Source organism: Propithecus coquereli, unplaced genomic scaffold, assembly GCF_000956105.1.
Source record: "Propithecus coquereli isolate 6110/MARCELLA unplaced genomic scaffold, Pcoq_1.0 Scaffold18, whole genome shotgun sequence".
Classification (NCBI taxonomy): domain Eukaryota; kingdom Metazoa; phylum Chordata; class Mammalia; order Primates; family Indriidae; genus Propithecus; species Propithecus coquereli.
The window spans coordinates 1,460,044-1,480,246 of record NW_012142745.1 but is presented as its reverse complement, the minus strand read 5'-3'; the positions used below and the strand labels follow the sequence as shown (position 1 = coordinate 1,480,246).

Genomic DNA, 20,203 nt, shown 5'->3' with positions numbered 1-20,203 from the left:
ATGAGTCCAATTTAAATGCTAATGTGGGGGGGCCTGACTCAGCTGCCCTGCTTCCGCCCCCACCCCCAGCCCAGGCACAGGCGGAGTCCATGCTGGCTCCAAGGTTCACGGGGTTTATTAGGGAGTGGGGAGGAAGGCCAGGAGTCCTGGGCCACCCACGCTGCTCCCGGCGTGTGAAGGTCCTGCCTGGCTTCCTCTGGTCCTTTCTGGACAGAGGCCGGCCAAGCAAGCAGCAGCCTCGAGGGGAGCGGGTAGGAGTTGGGGGGGCCTTCTGGCAGCCCCCCTCAGAGGATGATCTGGTTGGTGAAGCTGCGGCTCAGCTCCTTGTGTGGCAGAACAATCGAGTTCAGGATGAGCACCTCAGCAGGGATCCGGACGCGGCAGCCTGCAGTGTGGACCGGGCACCAAGGGAGGTCACAGGGCACGAGGGGGAGCTGGGGGCCACTGCCAGCAGGGAGGGATCCCTCCCTGCCCATCTGCGCCCCTGGCCTCATGCCCCCAGTGACTCACCCAGCGCCTGGCACACAGCAGGCATTTGCTAACTGTTTGCTAAAAGAAGAAACTCACGCACACACGGAGAACAAACGCTCCCCACAGACCGCTGGCCATCACCTGGGGAGGTTCTCACAGTCCCAGCCGCCCGCCCCCCAAGCCATACCCAGGATGGTGATGGCAGGCAGCAGCTTCCCGTCCTTGAAGAGGCTCTCACTGTCCATGCGGGCCCGGGGGTCGTTGGGGTTGGGGTCGTTGGGGGTACCCTCCACGCGGGCCCAGCGCCCCACGGTGCTCCCCCAGCCCACGATGCTGTGCAGAACACACGTGTGCTCCTGTCCAACAGGATGGTGAGAGGTGAGGGGGGAGGCAGCAGGAACGGGTGGGGGATGGGTGGATACGTCAGATGTGGCCAGATGCAGAGCCCATGGGGTTCACCCTTCTTCTCTGCTCTGGGGAGCGAGTACCTGGGCCCTCCCCTCAGCCCCTTGGGGTGCCGCACGCTGCCGTGTATACACTAGTTCCTACCTGTAATGTGGCTCCGTGGAGGACAATGCTCTCTCGGAGACGCACGCCCTCGCCCACCGTCACTCCCTTCCCAATGGAGACGTTGGGGCCCAGCTGTGGGGAGGAACACACGCCATAAGCCCTGGAGGGACTTGGAGGATCCCCAGGTCCAATCCCCTCCTAGAACAGGAGGGAGAAGTGACCTGCTCGAGGCCACACAACAGGTTGTGACCAAGTGGAGAGACCTGTGCTACCCACCCATCCTGACCGCCACCCGTCTTCTCCCTGGGTCTGGGCCCAGTGCTTACCACAGCCGATGGGGCCACCTTAGCCGTTGGGTGGATGTAAACGTTTCCTAGAAGCAGAAGAGAGGCCCTGGGGGCAAATACCCCAAACCATATCTGGATGGGAAGGGGCAGCGATTGAGACTTCAACTCTGGACTGAGGTCAGGAGTCCTGGCTCAGAGGGCAGAGGGGGCTGCGGTGGAGGGCAAAGGTTAAGAATTGGGGTGGGGTGGGTACCTCGGATTTGTGGACCTCCTGGCGTGTGCTTGGCCAGCCGTTCTGGGTGAGTGAACTCGTAGCGGCCCAGATAAAGGCGGGAGGCATAGAGGGCTGAACTGGGGGCCACAACATGGGGGCAGGGGCTCAGGGGCCACGAGGGCCTAGGCCTACCACCCCAAAGTCTCAACCCCCAGGTGACCCAGCCTCCCCACCAGAGCCCCAGAACCCTCCACCCCACCCCAGCCTCTCATACCCTGCGGACTTGATCTGGCTCCAGATCCCGTCAGTGAGGTACACATATATCTGGCCTTGCCCTGCCAGGGCCGAGAACACATCCTGTTCCAGGCGGATGGTACCTGCCCCCGGCCACAAGCCTGGAGAGTCCTCCCTGGCAGAGAGGAAGGAGGCTGACATCAGTTCCCCAGCTGAGCCTGCTTGTGGGGCTCACACGGTCCCTCAGGGACAGGAGTCTCAGGGATTCCCACCACCTCTCCAAGCCCCTCTCCAGGTCTAGTCAGGTCCTCTCCAAAGGGCTGCTCTCATCCCAGGAACCTCTCCCACCCAGCCCCAGCTCAGTGGGTGCTATCACAAGGGAACCCCAGGCACAGACCCACCTCCCATCCCTGCCCAGTGTCCCCATGTCCAGAAGGAGTTCCCCCTATTTGCACATTCTCCCCGCATTCAGCCCTCTACCCCCCACCCCCCAAGTCACCCTCCCCTTCACTGGATGGAATGAAACACAGACAGACTCACCCCAGAGCAAGGCAGCTGGTGAGGGCAGAGAGAGTCACAGACAGAGAGGGAGACAGAGATGGTAGAGATGCCAGCTCAGCAGAAACAGAGACAGAGAGGCCAGGAGAGGTGGAGAGAGAAGCAGAGACACAGGTGGGAGTGAGAAATGAACGTGAGTGAAAAAGGCATGAGATGGGGCAATGGGCGGGAAGGAGCAAAGGCAAAGGTCCCTAGAAGGGAACAGCTTTCGGGCCTAGGAGGGCCATCCCGACACCGTGGTGAGCAGGGCTCTGAGTGCTACATTCCCAGCGGAGCCTCAGCCTGAGAGTGAGCGCGTGTGCGCCCAACTGTGTGTTGCTGTCTGTTCTGAAAGACGTCTCTGGGACACTCAGGGCTTGAGAGAAATGGACCAGAAGGGGAGTGGGCAGGCAGTGACAGAGGAGGAACTGAGATGGATAAGGAAGAGGGACAGAATGAGGTTAGAAGGGGAGGGGCTCGGAGGCTCAGCTGGAGATGACAGGTGGAGAAGGGAGGAGGGAGGAAGGTAAGCAGGTTGCCATGGAGCCTGCAGAGATTGGTGTGGGTCAGGGTCCGGGACTGGGAGTACTTGGGGTCACAGGGCCATGGGGCCTGCCTCACAGTTGCCTATCCTGCTGATTGCGCTGGAAGACATCCCGAAGAGGCTTCAGGGCTTCCGGGGAGAAGAGATAGATGCCACAGTTGATGATGTCACTGATAAACGTGCTGGGTTTCTCCACATAGTGCAGGACCTGAGGACAGAGCGAGCTGGGTTCAGTAGAGGAGAGGACCACCGCCACAGTCCCCTAAGACCCTCTGATCTCCAGGCCCTCCCTGCCCCTCCCCCCTGCTGCCAGGGTGGTCTTCCTAAAATGCAGCCACGTTCTGCCACTGCCTGGCTTTAAACCCCGCAACAACTGCCATCGCCTGATCCACCTTCAGCTAAGTCCAAACTCCACACTTTTCCCTGCTGACCCTCCCTACCCCCAGCACTCCCAGAACACAACCGCATGCCATTGCACGCCTGCGCCTGGAATGCCCTTTCCCATCTCTTGATCTGGAAATCACACCTTTCCAAACCCGGGTGACACTGTCACTCTCTCTGTGAGTCCTCTCTTGCCAGCCTCAGAGTTAGTGATTCATGCCTTTGGGCACCTGTGGCCTGTGGCCACACCTGACCCTCGACACTGTATCATTTGCAAAGGTTGGCTTTGACTTGTGTCTGCCACTGTCCTGAGAGGTGGGGACTGTGCCTTTTTGGCTGTGTTTCTCTCGCACCTACCTTGTGTCTGGCACAAACTATGTATGTGTGTGTTTACATGTATGTTTGAAATTAAAGGATGAACAAATAAAAGGTGTGTGTGACAGTCAATTAGGCTCAGGGCAGGGAGTTTCACAAACAGGGTCGAGACCTCCTGCCTTGCCTATTAAGCCTCCCCCTTCATAACTGGGGAGGCAATTATGCCATTTCCTGCCTCCGTGCCTTTGCACATGCTGTTCCCTCTGCCTGCAATGCCTTCCTTTCTCCTTCTTCTAAACAAATCTGACCCAACTCAGACCTGCTTCCTCCAGGAAGCCCTCCCCACCCCATGCAGGCAAGCACCTTGTGCACCACACCCAGGGAAATGAACTGTGACCCCTTTTCCCCTAGCCTTCTCTCAAAGGGATATGAGATGATTCATCAGGGACAAGACTAGGAGCTCCGCCCCATAGCATTCCAGCATCTCTAGAGGCATGGAGTAGGGGGTGACACACAGAGTGGGCACCCACCCAGCTCCTCTCCGCTCTCACCTCGTGCGTCTGTGGATTCTCAACGATGCAGCCGTAGTTGAGGGACTGCGTCCTGTTAGCCTGAAAGACAGACACACCCGAGACAGTGACCTGCCTGCTGCGGGGCCACCAGGTCTGTTTTCTCTTTTTTTTTTTTATCTCCCCTATGGCACCTGGCACGCAGCTCCACCACTGACAGGCCTTCAGCAAGGGTGAGAACTGACAGCTGCCCTCCCCCTCCCTACTTCTGAACAGCCAAAGGGCTCGGGGTCTCCACTGACACCTCCATTCCTGCTGCAGCAGTACATCTCCTGATGCCAGCTCCCACTCCAACCCCCAGGGCTGCTGCTGCCTCCCTGATACCTAGCATTCCAGGAAGCTCTCCGGATCACGCCCTCCCGGTCCCCTCACCGTGGTGCCAAGGAGTAAGAAAGGGTGACGCTGGCGTCTGTGGGCATCCAACATAGCATTCAAGGGGAAGTCAGAGCAGACGTCAGCATTGAGCACGAAGAAAGCCTCGGGGCCTCCAGCCAGGATCTGGTCTCGAAAATGGTAGAGACCACCCCCTGTGCCCAGGGGGGCAAATTCCTGAAGGTACCTGTTCCCAGGGACCCCAGAGCCAGTTCAGTGGATCCAAGGAGACAGATACATAAGCCAGGGCACCTGACCCCACCCTGCTCCCAGGAACACTCCTGCCCGAGACCCACAGCGAAACTCCATATATTCAAGGATTCAGAGATGCCCAAGTAACGATCCTTCTAGTATGTGAGGGTGAATTCTGGAAAATGCTGATTCAACCCACTCCTGAGAACTCAGAGGCCTAGGGCACCCCCACCCCCATATATGTATGTGTGCACAGACACCTGACTGGAAGGTTGAACTCCTGCTGGGCAGTTTCTAGGAACTGGGTAAGGGGCTCATCTGGTTGGTAGAAGCCAATAAGCAGAATCTCCTGCATCCCAGGGACCTGAGAACAAGAGAAGAGGTTGGGAGAAAAAAATATCTGATAAGAAGGAATTATGGGAAAATCCCTGGTGGTGGCACAAAGTCCAGAGACCACAGCCCCTGGGCACTCACTTTACCACTCTGGCCTGTTTTCTCCTCTGGACAATGAGGAAGTTAGGGAAGTCTCAGGCCTGATCTTCCAATCTTTTATTATTACCCTCACCCACCTGGACTGGGAAGCACTCTAGGAAAGATTTTGCCTACCAAGCTGTGTTAAAGGATAATCCATTCATTCCCCCCATTTTTATTATCTGTCAGCCTAAGCTTGAGATCAGCATATGAGGTAAGGGTACCACTTACCAAGGGCTTGCATTGTATTAGGCACTTTACAAACATTATTTCTAAGCTTCACCACCCCACAAAATAGGTCTCATCACCCCCACTTTACAGATAAGGAAACAGGCTCAGAGAGGGTACGAAATTTGCTTTAGGCCTCACAGCAGGCAGGAACTGAATTCAAACCGAAACCTTGCCTGTTCCAATACCAAAAGCAATAAAGAAATGAGCTCCATGGTGATCAGGGTATGAATCTTGTGCTTGGTTTTCATTAAAGGTCCCCAAGCCATGGCTTTAAATTGTTTCTAAGATCCCTGCCTGATCTCACATTCCATACTTTAAAAATAGGAGTGAAATCCGAGCAGGAAGAGGCCAGATAAGAGACTAGATTAGGGGAGGACAACAGGGCAGTGGCACTACACAACCTGAGGGGGCGCCATTCACACTCGTCTGTGAATGATAGTCCTGGAGATCATGGCTGGGAAAGGGGGAAATAGGGAATGAAGGACATGAGCAGGAAGTGAGGTTAGAGAGGGCAGCCTATGGGGTTACCTGGGCACAGGCCTCGATATGGTGCTGGATCATAGGGACCCCAGCCACAGGAAACAATGGTTTGGGCACCTCAAAAGACAAAGGCCTGAAGCGAGTCCCTGCGAGTGGAGAAAGGAGAACATTTCATCCTCCTGCCTTCCTCTGCCTCCGCCCTACCAACCACTCCAGCCCAACCTCCTCCCCCACTCCCCTGGCACCTCACCCTTCTGAGGGCCTCCAATCAGGATCACGGCTTTGAGCATGATGGTGACTACTACCTAAACCTCAAATTCCAACAGAGAAATCAAGCTCGGATCTCGCACCCCAACCAAACCCCAAATAGCAACACTTAGCCCATTCCCAAGATGTAAACCCAAAGTTTAATGCAGTCCCTCCCTGGACACAACATCCACAAATCCTACACATCTCAAATCCCAACCCAGATTCCAGTAGGTCTTCACACCTCACAGTGATTCCTCCCAAATTCTGAAATTCACATCCCACAACTGGATCTCTAACAGACTTCCCTGTGGCCATGAACAAATTCCGCAAATTCAGAAACTTGGCAAAGACCCCCTTCTCAGACCCAGAACCTCAAAAAACAGAAACCTCAAGCCCACGGATCCCCAAATTGTTGCAGCCTTGTTCTGGATCTTAAGCCCTGAATCCCAGTTGCAAGCCCTGAATATTGAACTGCAAACCGTGAGCGAGCCCCAGATAGTTAACTTCCAAAGCATAAACCCCAAGTATTGAACTGACACTGATCTGCATTTGATGAAACCCCAGTCCAAGCAAAAACTCTTTATAAGCTGAACAGGAACCCTAAAACTAACCTCTATATGTTGAACCGCGAATCAAAAGACAGGTTCCCTTGGCATCCTAAACACTGAACCCACCAACCCCCTGAGTGCTAATACTGATGACTGGTGCCGAATCTCTGGATTCGGAGGATTGATTGCCAACCCTAGGAACCCCACACTGACTGTCCAATAAACCCTAGCCTCTAGCTGCCAGGGGCTGCGGACCAACACAGGCGTGGACGCGCGGAGAGGCAGCCTGGTCCTCCAAGCACGCTCTCCGCGTAGGGGACCAGGCCCTGCCCCTCCTGCCGCCCCTCCACCAGCTCCCTTTACCACTAACTCTCTTTGCCAGCTCTGCCGCCCGCTACTCCTCGCTCCTTCCGCGCACGTGTCTTCTCGCAACTCGCGAGAACTCCTTCGCAGGGTCTGCTGGGAATTGTAGTTCCGAAGATTCCTCCCCCAACGCCCCAGCTTCTAATTTTAAGAGAGGGAGAGCGGCAGTGAACCCCAGGGGCGTAGCCAAGGGATCGAGGGGGCGGGATTAATGAGAAGAAGGGTGGGGCCTGAGAAGCAGAGGCTGGAGCCTGAGACTGGGAGCCCAGCTATCGGGGAATGGGCCCAGGGGCAGCAGCCGAAGTGGATAACTAACTCGGTCACAGGGAGAAGCGGGACTGGAGACGACTGGAACGCAGGGGGCTTGGAAGGGGCGGGGCCGGGGCGCAAACTGCCGCGGGAGGTGGCTTCAGGCACACGAAAGAAGGCAAAGCGGAGTGCTAGGCTCCACGGCACGTCCGGCTGAGAAATAACGGAGCGTCCGACGGCGAGAGAAACCCTATCTCAGATTAGCTTTCTGTAAAATGAAGCACTGGGCTGGGCACTCTCCAAACTTCCCTCTGACTCAGACATCCTGTGACCTTGATGTGCGGGTCTGGAATAAGTGTGCGCGCGGGTGCGGGGGACAGGGAATGGCGAAGCTACAGAACAGAATGGACGCAGAGGGTCAGAGAGAGCCACTTTATTAAGCCAGATGAACGAGGGTTGTCGGTCCCACCCGCCCCCGGACTTGGAGCCAGGGCGAAAGGTAGGACGGTCCTTTTCAGGCCACGTCCACGCGAGCGAAGCTCTGGTCCATGCCCAGGCTGTTCTCTACGTACACCTCGTACTTGCCACTGTCCTCGGGCGTGGCCCGGCGAATGGTCAGCGTCGTGGTGGTGCTGCCGATATCGAAGAACACCCTGGGGAGAGGGCAGCAGGGAAGGCAGAGCCGCCGGTCAGTTTACGCGCGCACCGGGCCAGACCACTTAGCCAGCTCTGCCCTTCCCGGTTCTCCGCCCTCGAGCCACTCCCGCCCTGTTTGTGGGCTAGTCCCGCCCAGGTTCCAGCCTCAGGCCCTGCCCTTGCCACAGGTCCCAGACCTCGCCTGTCGTCCTCCTCCATGTCCTCCCCGTCCTTGGTCCAGCCCACGTCGGGCGCAGGCTCGCCCAGGATCTCCGCGGTCAGCTTAATCGTGGTGCCTTTGCGCGCCTTGGTATTGTCGGGTCCCTTTTTGAACCTTGGCTAGGACTAGAAGAAGGGAAGGGGAACGCGACCCAGTGAGGGACCTGGAGATGAGGCAGGGCAAGCGCATCACCTCCCCAGGCCCTAAATACGAGATGCATTTAACTCGCAGTATGATGTTAGGCAGATCATTAGCCTCTCTGGTTTCATCTCCTTAGCGTTAAACGTGACTTATCCCTGCCCCTCCTTTGTCGCCCGCTCGAATAGAGGATCAAAAGAGATAAATCGAGTAAAAGTCCTAAAACGTTCACACATCTCGCGGAGCCTCAGAGACAGCTCTGGGCAGTGGAAATTGCCCAGGTTTGGGAGCCAGAAAACCAGTCCCTAACCCTGGCTCTGCTTCTGGCTCTCTGTGAGACCTCAGGGCCCTGGCGTAGCGTGATCTAAGCCCACAACGGACTGCTCAGCTGGGTGGGGCCAGATCCCGAAGTAGGGAAGCCCGTACGTACTCCGCTGGCGCGGCGATGCGCCCCAGGCTGTGCCCGGGCTGGGTCGGCCAGGACCCAGTGGCTAGGCCCAGCGGCAAATGCGCTCTGCTAGCCAGGGCTGCGGGTGCCCGCAGGGTGGGGCGTTCTGCGCCTTGGAGCTGCGCCTGGGGCGCGCGTACCTTCTACGAGAATGCGCGCCGAGTCGGAGCACTGGCCAAAGGAGTTGGTTACGTTGATGCTGTACTGGCCCAGGTCTGCCAGCTCGCCATTGCGCACCACCAGGGCCACTTACGTCGGGGTCCTCGAAGACGCAGCGGTACTTGGGCCCGTCGCGCAGCTCCTCGCCATCCTTACTCCAGCGGATGAACGGGTCCGGGAAAGCCGAAATGCGGCAAGTCAGCTTGGCAGCGCTGCCCTCGATCGGCACCACGTCCTTAAGCGGCTCCAGTACCCGCGGTGGCCCCTTCTCGCGCAGCTCCTTCCGGGACCTACCAGCGGGCGGGGTCAGGGCCCAGCGTTCCCACGACAGGGCCGCCAAAGCGCTGGCCTTGTGCACACTGTTTCCTGCCCATCCCCTCAGCCCACCAGAGCCCTGAACGTAGGGGTTGGTAGGGAAGGGGACTGCTCCTGAACTGCTACTCTGGTAAAGTGATCCACTCTTGCCGGCCACCCTTCCACACCTCAGTAACCACTCTCCCCTGCGTCCAGTGACTCTACTGGTTCATGGCACTGTGCCCTCCGCACCCCCATTCAGGAGTGTGCGTTCTGCAGCTCCCTTCCTCTCAGAGTTCCAAGGCTCCTCCTCACCTGTGGCCCCGGTAAGAGGCCTGAATGCGAATGGCCGCGCTCTGCGCCTGGGGTCATTGATATCCAGGGTACATGCAGGAGGCGGGGCCGCAACTGCTGGTTTTTTGGCAGGAGCTGCTTTGGACATCTGGGGAGCAGTCAGCAAACATGGGGGTCCAGTCTGTGACAGAGGCTCTCACCATCGGCCCTTTTCCCACTTGAACAGAACATTCCCGGAGGTGGGAGTGTCTGGGGCTTCTCTGAGAATCATACTCACCCTGGAGGCGTTGATGCGGACTTGAGCCGACTCGCTGGGTTACAGGAGGCACAGAGTCCTTCCAGATGGCACAGTAGGGGCACAGGCAGGTGCTCAGCCCCCGGGCGTGGTTTTATACATCACTCCCCTCCTTGCCTTGTTTGGCGTGGTTGCCCAAGCCCCCCGGGACCCCATTCCCGCCCCTCTGACCCAAGTGGTCTCCTTATTTAACCCGAGGATGTTTGGGATGCTGGCTCAGCCACTGGGGCAGACCAGGGTGGGGGGTGGGGGAAACCCGAGCGGCTCTGGGGTGCGCTGTGTGTCAGCACCTGGACAGCTGGGCAGCTGGACGCGGCCCCATCCCCTCCCAGGACAAGGGGTAGCCATCCCAATCCTGGGAGGACCAGACATGGCCCCTAGCTGACAACAGATTCAGCTCACTGCTGGGGCAGCTTTATACTTCAGGTCAGTATCAGGACACTGTTAAGGGGGTTCAAGTGTTTGTGGGGGTGTCCCTGAATAAAGCCAGAGTAGCTGCAGACTTTGCGGTCCGTACAGCTAATCACGCAGACTTTGTGGTCCATACAGCTAATCACAACAGGGCCACGTAGCTGTCAAGACCAATCCGGAAGCACCTGACTCTTCCCCCATCCCCGCCTCTGCCCCGCCCTGCCCCAGGAGTCTAGGGTTGTCATTTCCACGCTGTGCCCCCTGGCGGTAAACTGAGATATACTGAGGGGACATTTCGAGAATAGCAGCCCCTCCAGGCCATCACCATCCCCGCTCACTCCCTTTGATGTGACATGGTAGGGTCTGGCTGGACTGCACTGTCCCTAGAGATTAGCACCACTACTGGCTCCCCACCCGACATCTGCCCAGGCCCTTTTGGGGCCATAAACTGGCAAATAGGGGCATCAAACTGCCTGGGGCGAAGGGGTTCACTTAACCCCTCTGGGGCTTGCCTGAAATCCAGTCTGCCCAGGCCAGAGCTCCCGGGAGGAGCATTGCTTCCATTCATTGTAACCACCCGCCCAGGTGTGGGGCACGGTTACCTTTTGATCAGAGCAATTTTGACACAGCTCTGCTGACATAAATTACCTTTGCTCCTCCGGGTTTGGAACAAGCAGTTCACATGCCATTTCCAATGGAGATGGGAAGGGAGCTTAAGATCAGAAAGGGGACGGGAGAGGAATTTTACCACTTATCAAAATATGAGTTCAGGCACCTCATTTTTATACAAAACACTTGCAGTGTGTAGGGGATTGGAGATTCTCACAGGCAAACTGTATATCTTCATCGCTAAAATGACAGGTAGGCAAGGCATCTTTCTGGTCCCTTCCAGCTGGCTTTAACATCCTGTTATTTTATGATGATGGGGTTTGCCTCTTCCCTGGGGTCCTGGGAAGCCAGAGAGGCTGGGCTGGGCTGGGCAAAAGGGCTGTTTGAGCTGGAGCCAAGGGGGCCTCAGCCTCAATCAGCAATACACCAGTGCCAACTCTCTGCTCACAGCTGGAGGCTTTGTTCTTTTCGCTTTGCCAAGAACAGAGTTTTCAAGGTAGGGAGGCCTAGCTCCCCTTTCTCCCCCCAACGCCAGGGCAAGGCAGCTCAGTTCTAGGACCAGTGACCATTCTGTGGCACTGCAGGGGAGCAGCTAGGGTCAGGGTGTGTTAGCACCCAGCAGACCCCCTAACTCGCTGTGGGGACAAGAAAGTCCAGGCTATGTCCCTCAGCCCCAGGAAAATTCCTGACACAACAGACCAGAGCATTCCCAGCTGGTGCTCCATGTGCTCTGACCTGGAGAGTGTGGGGCGTGGGCCTGTCCTGGTTTCTTCTGCAGCTCCTCATACCACCTACTCTTGCCACCACTGGGATGAAACCCACTCTGCTCCAGGGGTCAGGACCACACCTGGCCTGTCTTCTTGGCAGAGTGAGGAGGCTGAGCCAGGACTGGGCTGTGGGCTGGCCCATTCCCCAGAGCCCAGCATCCCCCAAGTTGTGATGAGGGAACGTGTGACAAAAGGTGGGGGCTACCAGAGTCTGATCTGGTAGGGGGAATCCAATGGGTCTGCCAGCACTCCAGAAACTGCAGGAGAAACAGACCACAGACTCCCTTCCTTTTAGGAATAAGGAGAGGTGAGGGGCCAGGAGGATCAGGGGAAGGGGTTGGAAGGTCCCAAGGTGCTAGCTGTTACCCCTGAATGTGTTGAGGAATCCTCAGCTCTCTCTGGCCCAAAGAAGGTTGAATGCTCCTGTCCTAGGACTCACTGCCCCCATCATTGTCCCTCCCCACAGACCACACACAGGTCCTGCTGCTTGCCATTTTTATTTTCCTTGTGACAGACAGACAGACAGCTGCACAGACAGCTGGATGGCTGGGGGGACGGTCAGGACAACATGGGCAATAGGGATTGAGTGGAAGGGAAAACTTCATAAAAGTCAATAAATAAATAAATATGCATGGGAAGAAGGACAAAGGCCATGGAGGGGTGATGGGGACATCCTCGGGCCAGCATAGAGTGCCCAGAGCTGCATCCACTGGCCAGGAGATCCAGCTCTCCACGCTTCTCCAGGATGGCAGCGGCTGGCCCGCCCCCTCCACCTGAGGCTGCCTTCTCTCCCTCCCGCACCTTGCTGCCCTCGCTCACGTCCTGGCTCTGTCTCCCTGGCACTGTCTCTGTGTCCTGTCACTGCTTCGCTGACACTCCCAGTCCACTGCCCTAACACCCTGGGCTCCTTCCTCTTCCTTCTCACCAGCCATGCTCACCCCCCCGTCATGCTCTCCCTGAGATGCACCCCCCCACCCTGGAACCTTCCTAGAGTCTCCTTTCCCTATCCCTTGGCTTCTTTTCCTCTGCACTTCCCTGTTCCCTTCTTGCGCTTCTGCCTGTTCCCACCCTTGCCCAGCCTGGCCAATGAGTCTCCCGCTCTGCCTCTGGCCTGGGGTGGCATCAGGCCAAAGCCCCAGGGCCTCTGTCCTGGCAGGTCCATGAGGTAAGAGCCCGGCCAGATGTTGCTGCTGGTGGTATCCGAAGCCCCAGGCCCACCCGGCTCAGCGTGGGCCCTGGAATGTCCCGCGGCATCATTGGGAACCCCCAGTCAAAGCCCGAGGCTGGGCTGTGGTCCATGCCGCTAGGGGCCGCCAGGGTAGGAGCGCAGCAGCACCTTGTGGCGGGTGGCGGCCTCTGCCCGACGCCGCCGCTGTTCACCCAGGAACTCCTTGAGCCGGTTGGTGGTGAAGGTGAGCGTCTGGCGGCGCAGCTTCATCAGGTAGGCATCCTGCAGCCAGGGGTGGGCCAGGCAGTCCTGCAGGGAGGGCCGGCTCCTGCCAGGCCAAGCCAGGGCTCAGGAGCCTGGAGGGGTGGCTCCTGGAGTGGGCAGGCCTCTGTCCTCCCACAGACCCATGTCCCAATCCTGGATTCATGCCTAGGTATGTGATTTTGGGCAACTCTGGGGCTCAGCTTCCCAGTCTCTGGAATGGAGGCAGTGACTCTGCCTCTCATAGGGCTGTTATGGGTTTTAAATAGTGGGTAGTATGGCCATTTAGTAGAAGTAGCTGAAGGAATATATCATCAGGGGCAGGAGAGGAGCTGGGGGACCTTCAGCACACACTAGGTCAGGGCAGGTAAAGATTGGGGTTGGCAGGGTGGCACGCACTCACCAGGGATGTACTGAGAGGACCTTTCGCAAGAAGAGGGTGGCGCTCTGAGAAGTATTGGGGTATAGCTGGAAGGCATCAAAGCGGCCCCCTACAATCCGAGCCTCTGTTTCCTGGGGGTCTGGCTCATAGAATGGGGAGCGTCCACTGAGCCTGTTGTGGAAGACAGTATGGTTGACGCACGTGGACTGAAGGTCTGCTCCCAGGCCCAGGGGACATGAGTGTAGGGGTTCTGAGGCACACAGTGCCAACCTATACCTGGGGGTGTGTGTGTGGGTGTGCGTGTGTGTGCTGGGGAGGCAGGGCATGAGGGAGACAGTGCAGGCAGAAGGTGGTCCTGGAGCTCACAGTGTGGGCAGAGGGGGTGGGGTGGGGCCAGGGCACTCACATGATGTAGGCAAGCACGCCGGCTCCCCAGATGTCCGTGGCAGAGCCGATAGGTTCTCCCTTCACCATCTCAGGAGCTGACAGGAGACAGAGGCCAAGCTGAGCCAGCTTCCTGGTAGCAGAGGAGTGGGGAGAGGGAGGGGAGGCCCCTGGGGGCTTGATGAGCAGGATAAAGCCTGGTCACCATGGGAATGACCAGAGCAGCAGGCCCTGAAGGCCAGCAGCCAGGAGAGATGTGGGACACCTGAGGGATTAGCCCAGGCACTGAAGGGTAGGATATCCAGAACTCCAGGGGAGCTGAGAAGCAGGGTCACTGGCTCCCTCGGGTCAGCTCTGAGGTAGGGCTCCCATTCAGCGTGTGCCAACACCAAGATTAAGAGCCTTTGAAATCAGCCTGGCTGGCTCCAACCCCAGGTCTGCCCCTTCTAGGGGACACAGGGCGATTTACTACAACTGTCTGGCTCACCATTGCCTCATCTGTGAAATGTGGCTTGTGGAGTGCTCTGAGGAATGGCGACAAGGAATATCAAGCATTTAGCAGGTAGCTAAATGGTAGCTGGTTTTCCTTATTTAAATAAAATAATAATTGATTCTCCTGTCTTTCCAGCTTTATCAAATCCTAACTCTGCCATTTATAACTGTCTGATTGGACAAATACTTAACTTCACTGTGCTTCTATTTCCTCGTCTGTAAAAGGGGGCAATATTACGCCAAGCTCCAGGGCTATGGCGAAGATCAGTTGGAAAAAAATCCACATAAAGGACTTAGTTCATTGCTTACATACAGTAAGCACTCAATAAATGGCATAAATGTGGATGAAGTGGGGTGAGCCCCCGCTGCTACCCCTCTGGCAGTACTCCCATCCCTCACCCTGGCTGGCAGCTGGTCCTCTCACCCATGAACTCCAGTGTGCCCGTGCGGTGGCCAAGGGGCCGCAGGGCCTGAGGGTTGTAGGGCTGGGCACTGCCAAAGTCTACGATCTTGAGGGTGTTGTCAGGAGCCAGCAGCAGGTTGTCTGGCTTGATGTCTAGGTGTAGCACGTGGCGGCCGTGGAGGTAGTCCAGGCCTTGTAGCAGCTGTACCATGTAGGTTGCCACGTCATCTTCTGAATACCGGAACCTAGGGACAGAGGCAGAGCAGTGATCTCCCAGCCCAGCCTCCCCTGGTCTCACTCCCCACTCTCCACAACGCCCAGCTACCTGTCACTGAGCCCACAGAGGAGTTCCCGGTTGCCGCAGCTCTCAGCAATGAGCACAAGGTAACGAGGGGTGATGTAGGCCTCGTGCAGGGACATGAGCCGCTCATGGTGCAGCGTCCGCAGCACTTCATACTCCTGCAGGACTTGCCGCTTGCCCTCAGCTGCATAGGGCACGATCTTGGCCACAAACGTTCGCCCTGTGGCATTCTCCCGGCATGCTCGCACGACACCAAAGCGGCCCCTGTGAGTGTTGGGGGGGGGCACCACAGGCTCAGACAAGAGGAGGGGACACTTCCGTGGTGAGGGCTAAAGCAGGGGCCAAGAATGCAGTAGTTCCATTGTGGCCTCCAGAGTTCAATCCTCAAAACCAGGCTTTGAGTCCCAGCTCCGCCACTCACTAACTCTATACCTTAGGCAAATCCCATCACTTCTCTAACCTCAGTTTTCCCATCCATGAAATGGGAGATGATAATAATGCAGTGCACAACTCCCTTTCAGAGTTGTGCAGATGAAATGAACTCATATGGCTAAAGCACTCGGTACAGTGCCTGGCACATCTGAGTGCCTTCTTAGCGCACCAGGCAGTGTGTCAGTCTCATAATCTGAACCCAGTAGTTCTAAGGACCCGGATCTCAGCACCTTCCCCAACCCCAGCCAGGACAGTCTGGTCTTCTGTGTCCCCTGTGTTCACCCGACTCCTCCCTCTGTCCTCCTTCCCTTCCCCAGCCCTGCTTGCCTGGCCTTCTCCTCCAGGAAGGTGTAGGGTTTCTGAGGGGGGCCCTGTCGAAGAGTGGTACTCTCTGGCCTGGCAGAGCTGCGGGGACCGCTCCCAGGGGCACTGACTACCTCCTGGGCTGGGCTGAGGCTCTGCACAGTCACCTTGGTGGGCTCAGGAGGGGGCTCAGGGGCTGGGGGCTCTGGGGCGGGTGGTGCAGACACAAAGGAAGTCACCATATACAGGGGAGTAGAGGAAGGCGCTGGTTTAACCTCTTGAGGGGCGGAGGTGGGGGTTGGGGTCCCAGTGTCAGGGACAAAAGACTTGGGCTCATTTGGGGTGACCCGGGCACTGGGTGGAGTGGGCTCTGCTTGCCGGGCAGCCAGCAGGCCCCTGTGCTTTCGTGGGGGGGTTTGGGGTGGTGGACCCACAGTCTTGAGTGAGGACAAGGCCTGGCTGGGGGGCGTGGGGGGAGATGAGGGGCTGAGAGTGACCAACGGGGGGGCTGGGGGAGCAGGAGCTGGGGGCAGGGCCAGTGAGGTAGGAGAGTCAGGAGGTGGGGCCCTGGCTGGCCCTGAGGTAACAGGGGTCTCTTGGTGAGCAGCAGATGGCAGAGCTGAAGAATCTAAGAGACAAAGAAAATCATCACCATGCTGCCCTGGGGGCAAAGCCGTGGTGCTCCAAGGATGTAGTGGACCCTGGGCTCAGGGTTCCCCTCCTTATCCCACCACCTCCCTCTATCCCACCGACCTTGAGCGCCCCTGACGAGGACCTTCTCAGAAGGGTTGCTGAAGGGCCCCTGCCCAGCACGGTTGGCACAGGCCACACGGAACCTCACAGTCACACCAATTGGCAGGTGGGTCACATTGTAGTAGCAGTCGGGGATGCCTGAGCTCACAGGGTGCCAGACAGATTCTCCTGTATAGGCATATGGGGGGGCTCTGAGGCCACAGAAGGGGTGGCCCAAGCTCCCAGTGCTATCTGTGAAGAACCCAGGGAGGACCTCTGTCCAGGGAGGGCACTTGCCTTCCCAGGCTCCTCTACCTTCCACCTGCCCCGCTCCCCGCTCTGTCTGCCCTGTCCCTCACCGTCCACCCGCCGCTCCAGCGTGTACGTGCAAGGTGCCCGGCTGTCTCCTGGCTTCCACAGCACCAGCGCCGTGTCCTGGTAGGTCTGGGGCACCTCGGGAGGAGCTAGCTTTCCTGGGACTCCTGGCAAGAGGTGGGGAGTCCCAGTGAGCCCATCAAGCCCTGCCTCCCAACCCCCATCACTACCCCCCTGGGCCCTGCCACAGGCTCACGGGCCACAGCCACGGTACAGGAGCTGGTGATGCTGCCTAGGACATTGGTAGCTGAACATTCATAGAGCCCGGCGTGCCGCTTGCCCGCCCGGGGGATACTCAGCAGCTGCCGCCCGTCTTTGCAGGACACGATGATCACCGAGGGCTCTGACTGCAGGGACTGCTTGTCTGGGGGCGGGGAGGAGCAGAAGCAGCTGCTAAGTGAGGCAGCACATGTCCAGGCTGCCCTCACTAGCTCCCCCCACCCAGCATCCCCAAACCATGCTCCCCTCAAGGCCTAGCCTCTCCCATCCCCTGGGCTTGGGGACACTTGCTGCCCCCCACTCCCCACCATCCGTGCGAGACATAATCTCCTTACCTTTCATCCAGGAGATGTGCGGTGCAGGGCAGGCCGCCGGCAGGCAGAGCAGGGTGGCTGCCTCCCCCTCCAGCAGCACCTGGTCCTTGAGTTTGATGTGGAAGACTGGGGGGAAGTCTGGAGGGAGAGCAGAGACAGCCATCTGTCTGCGGGGACCCTGGCCCACTTACCGCTGAGGGAGGGGAGGATGTGAGCACTGGCAGCCCGCAGGGAGCAGAGTGAAAGTTGTCTTTCCCAGCCAGATGTGGGAAGTAGAACTCCATGCCATGCCTTCGAGAATTTTCTTTAGGACGAGCATCACCTTCTCCAGGCCCTCAGTGTGTGTAGAACTTCCTTTTCCTTGCGCTGATTGTTGACAATGCTACCTATCTCATGTTTGTATATCATTTAGAGCAGAGCCTAAGAGCAGACACTAAGTAAGTGTCCTGTTAGTGTTTGTTAAATAAAACGAATAGGCCGGGCGCAATGGCTCACGCCTGTAATCCTAGCCTAGCACTTTGGGAAGCTGAGGTGGAAGGATCACTTGAGACCAGGAGTTTGAGACCAGCCAGCAACACAGTGAGACCCTGTCTCTACAAAAAATAGAAAAATTAGCCAGGTGTGGTGGTGTGAGCCTGTAGTCCCAGCTACTCAAGAAGATGAGTCAGGAGGATCGCTTGAGCCCAAGAGTTTGAGGTTGTAGTGAGCTATGATGACACCACCGCATTCTCTAGCCTGGGTGACTGAGTGAGGCCCTGTTTCAAAAAAAAATAAAATAAAAGAATGAATGAATGAATAAATAAATAAAAATAAAAGAATTAGCCGGGGATGATGGTGCATGCCCATTGTTATTCCAGCTACTTGGGAGGCTGAGGCAGGAGGATCGCTTGAGCCCAGGAGTTTGAGACTGTAGTGAGCTATGATGATGCCACTGTACTCTAGCCCAGGCAAGAGAGCAAGATCCTGTCTCAAAAAATAAAAATAAAAAATAAAAGAAAATATTGAAAAACAGCAATGGTTAAGATCCTGCAATACCTACTCCCTCTGGGGCACGACAGGACAAGTGAGAAGAGAGGTGAGATGAGTTAGAGACCTGAGCCGAGATGGGATTGAATGTAGAACGTTCAATCAGAATGAACAGTCTTAACAGATCTGATATCTAGGAAACTGTGGGCAGACCTGGAAGTGTGTCAGCCTCCTTGTCCCTCTTCCCACCAGTGGCCCTGGGACAGGGTCCTAGGCCTTCACATACCCCTTCAGGTCAACTAAGTGGTGAGATCTTTTGAAAGGGCAAGAGACAGTATCTGTATGACTGTGAGCAAGTCATTTACCCTCTCAGAAGCTCTATTTCTTATCTGTAAATTGAGGAAAATAATAATACCAAGCTCAGAGGATTGCTGTGAGAATTAAGAGGCATGTAAAATGCTTAGCATGTGTCTAGCATGTAGTAAGTACCCATAAATAGTAGCTTTTCTTGTTGTTATGATCTCTTTAATATGTCCCATACAGAAGCCAGAAGCAGACCCCCAGAGAAAGAGGCTGTTTCAGCAAAGCAGAGAAGCTGTCTTCACAGCTGGCTGGTCACTGTGCTCATGGTGGGGCCAGGGATGAGACTGGGGTCTTTGCTCCAGTGTAGCCAGCCTGTGACTCCTCAGTACCCTGAGGATTTTGGTTTGTGATCCCTGGAAATGTCCCCCTAGAAGAATCCCAGTCTGGCCAGGGATGGGGACACTTGAGCAGGGGTGTGTGTGGGGGGTCTTCACCTGGACAGAGAGAACTGAGGACTCCTGGGAGCCCCACCTGCTACCTGCCTGAAGAACCAGGAGGGGCTGAGAGTGGGGATGAGCTGGATGGGAGAGGATGGATCAGGACAGCAGCGTGTGTCCCCTTCCCACTGAACCCCATTGTTCCCCAAGGAGGGATCCCACACGGAGGCTTCAACAACACGATGTGAACTTTCAATGTTGCCTCCAGGCCAAGTGAGGGTACTGGTATGGGGGAGAGAGAGGGAGGCCCAGAGGAGAGGTGAAAGGTGACCTGGGCCCAGCTCTGCCAGCCCCGCCCCATTCCCCAGGGCCCAGCCCTGGTTGGTAGAGTGGACTGGGACAGCCTTCTTCCTGTGGAGAGCAGAGCCGATGAGGTCAGGGGACACTGCCTCTGCCTCGGCAGGAAATCAGCTGCACAAGCAAAACGGAGTGGGAGGGAGGCCCCAGGTGGGAAGGGATCAGCTGTCCCCAGTCCTCTCTGCTGACTCTCTCTTTTCCCTCCTTCTCCACCCTCCCCCACCAGCGGGCCTTTCCTCCCTCCTCTTTACTCACTGTAGCCCCCACTGCCCTGGCCAAGGCCAGACACAATCCCTTCAAGCCCAGCTGAGGCAGGGCTGAAACCATTCTGAGGAGTTTTACCAGGAAACGGGAAAGAACAGAACTGGTGACTTATAAAGATCCTGCACACAGCCTGGCTTGGTGGCCGCCTCCTTTCCTGCATGCTAGTCTGGAAAGCCCACCTTTCCAAAGCCTTTCTTGTAGTCCTTGAGTAATGCCCCTTTTCAGGTGGGGGATGGGATGACCCTAGGTGGAGAATGCCTCCCTCCATGCAGCCCCAGGATGCTTGGGCAGAGAAACTGAACTGGGCATTGCCCCAGCCCCCTACCCCCAGCAGAGAGCCCTGAAGGCTGCTTTTCTGTGCAGAAGTGCCTTTTGCTGGGACAAAGGAGTCAGGGAGGGGCAGTTGGGTTCAGAGCTGTAGAAAGATGGAGACTTGGGGGCACAATCCAGACTGTGTTCCTCTAGGTTGGAGAGAAAGTGAGAGGCTTTGGGCACACCGCCATCTGAAGGGGGCTGTGGAGCAGGGGAGCCCTGTCGTACTACAGCCAACTACAGAAACCTTCTAGGGTCCCCCTGGAGACAGGAGGCCAGCCATAGAAAGGTGTAAGTGTGGTGTCCCAAA

General features: G+C 57.1%; 3 protein-coding genes across 6 annotated transcripts in view; all 3 read right to left on the bottom strand.

Moving 5' to 3' along the window:
* Nucleotides 1-95: 95 nt before the first annotated feature.
* GMPPA (GDP-mannose pyrophosphorylase A) lies at nt 96-7,020 on the bottom strand. 4 transcript variants are annotated; one of them, XM_012642547.1, is made up of 14 exons: nt 6,669-7,020; nt 6,299-6,362; nt 6,059-6,119; nt 5,857-5,954; nt 4,887-4,990; nt 4,435-4,621; nt 4,045-4,104; nt 2,875-3,005; nt 1,757-1,891; nt 1,522-1,619; nt 1,308-1,354; nt 1,021-1,113; nt 659-827; nt 96-385 (listed from the first exon to the last, which is right to left on the bottom strand). In XM_012642547.1, exons 3-14 carry the CDS (start codon nt 6,096-6,098, stop codon nt 285-287), a joined length of 1,263 nt encoding a protein of 420 aa, XP_012498001.1. In that variant the 5' UTR covers nt 6,099-6,119; nt 6,299-6,362; nt 6,669-7,020; the 3' UTR covers nt 96-284. The 4 variants fall into 4 exon arrangements, with proteins under 4 accessions (XP_012498001.1, XP_012498004.1, XP_012498002.1 ...); XM_012642550.1 differs by having other exon boundaries at nt 6,059-6,113; XM_012642548.1 differs by lacking the exon at nt 6,299-6,362.
* A 711-nt stretch (nt 7,021-7,731) lies between these two features.
* LOC105808801 (CAVP-target protein) lies at nt 7,732-9,554 on the bottom strand. Its single transcript, XM_012642546.1, is given in 6 exon segments — nt 7,732-7,870; nt 8,056-8,236; nt 8,800-8,908; nt 8,910-9,108; nt 9,428-9,473; nt 9,476-9,554. Coding segments are annotated over 6 exon segments (753 nt in total).
* A 3,237-nt stretch (nt 9,555-12,791) lies between these two features.
* The window catches only part of SPEG (SPEG complex locus), a 55,497-nt gene continuing 48,085 nt past the window's right edge, over nt 12,792-20,203 (bottom strand). Inside the window, exons 32-41 of the mRNA XM_012642544.1 lie at nt 17,276-17,392; nt 16,918-17,085; nt 16,706-16,828; nt 16,368-16,535; nt 15,639-16,242; nt 14,904-15,143; nt 14,600-14,823; nt 13,706-13,781; nt 13,321-13,470; nt 12,792-12,984 (exon numbers count right to left, since the gene is read on the bottom strand). Of these exons, the coding sequence (XP_012497998.1) occupies nt 12,792-12,984; nt 13,321-13,470; nt 13,706-13,781; nt 14,600-14,823; nt 14,904-15,143; nt 15,639-16,242; nt 16,368-16,535; nt 16,706-16,828; nt 16,918-17,085; nt 17,276-17,392 (2,063 nt within the window). The remainder of the gene's footprint in view (nt 12,985-13,320; nt 13,471-13,705; nt 13,782-14,599; nt 14,824-14,903; nt 15,144-15,638; nt 16,243-16,367; nt 16,536-16,705; nt 16,829-16,917; nt 17,086-17,275; nt 17,393-20,203) is intronic.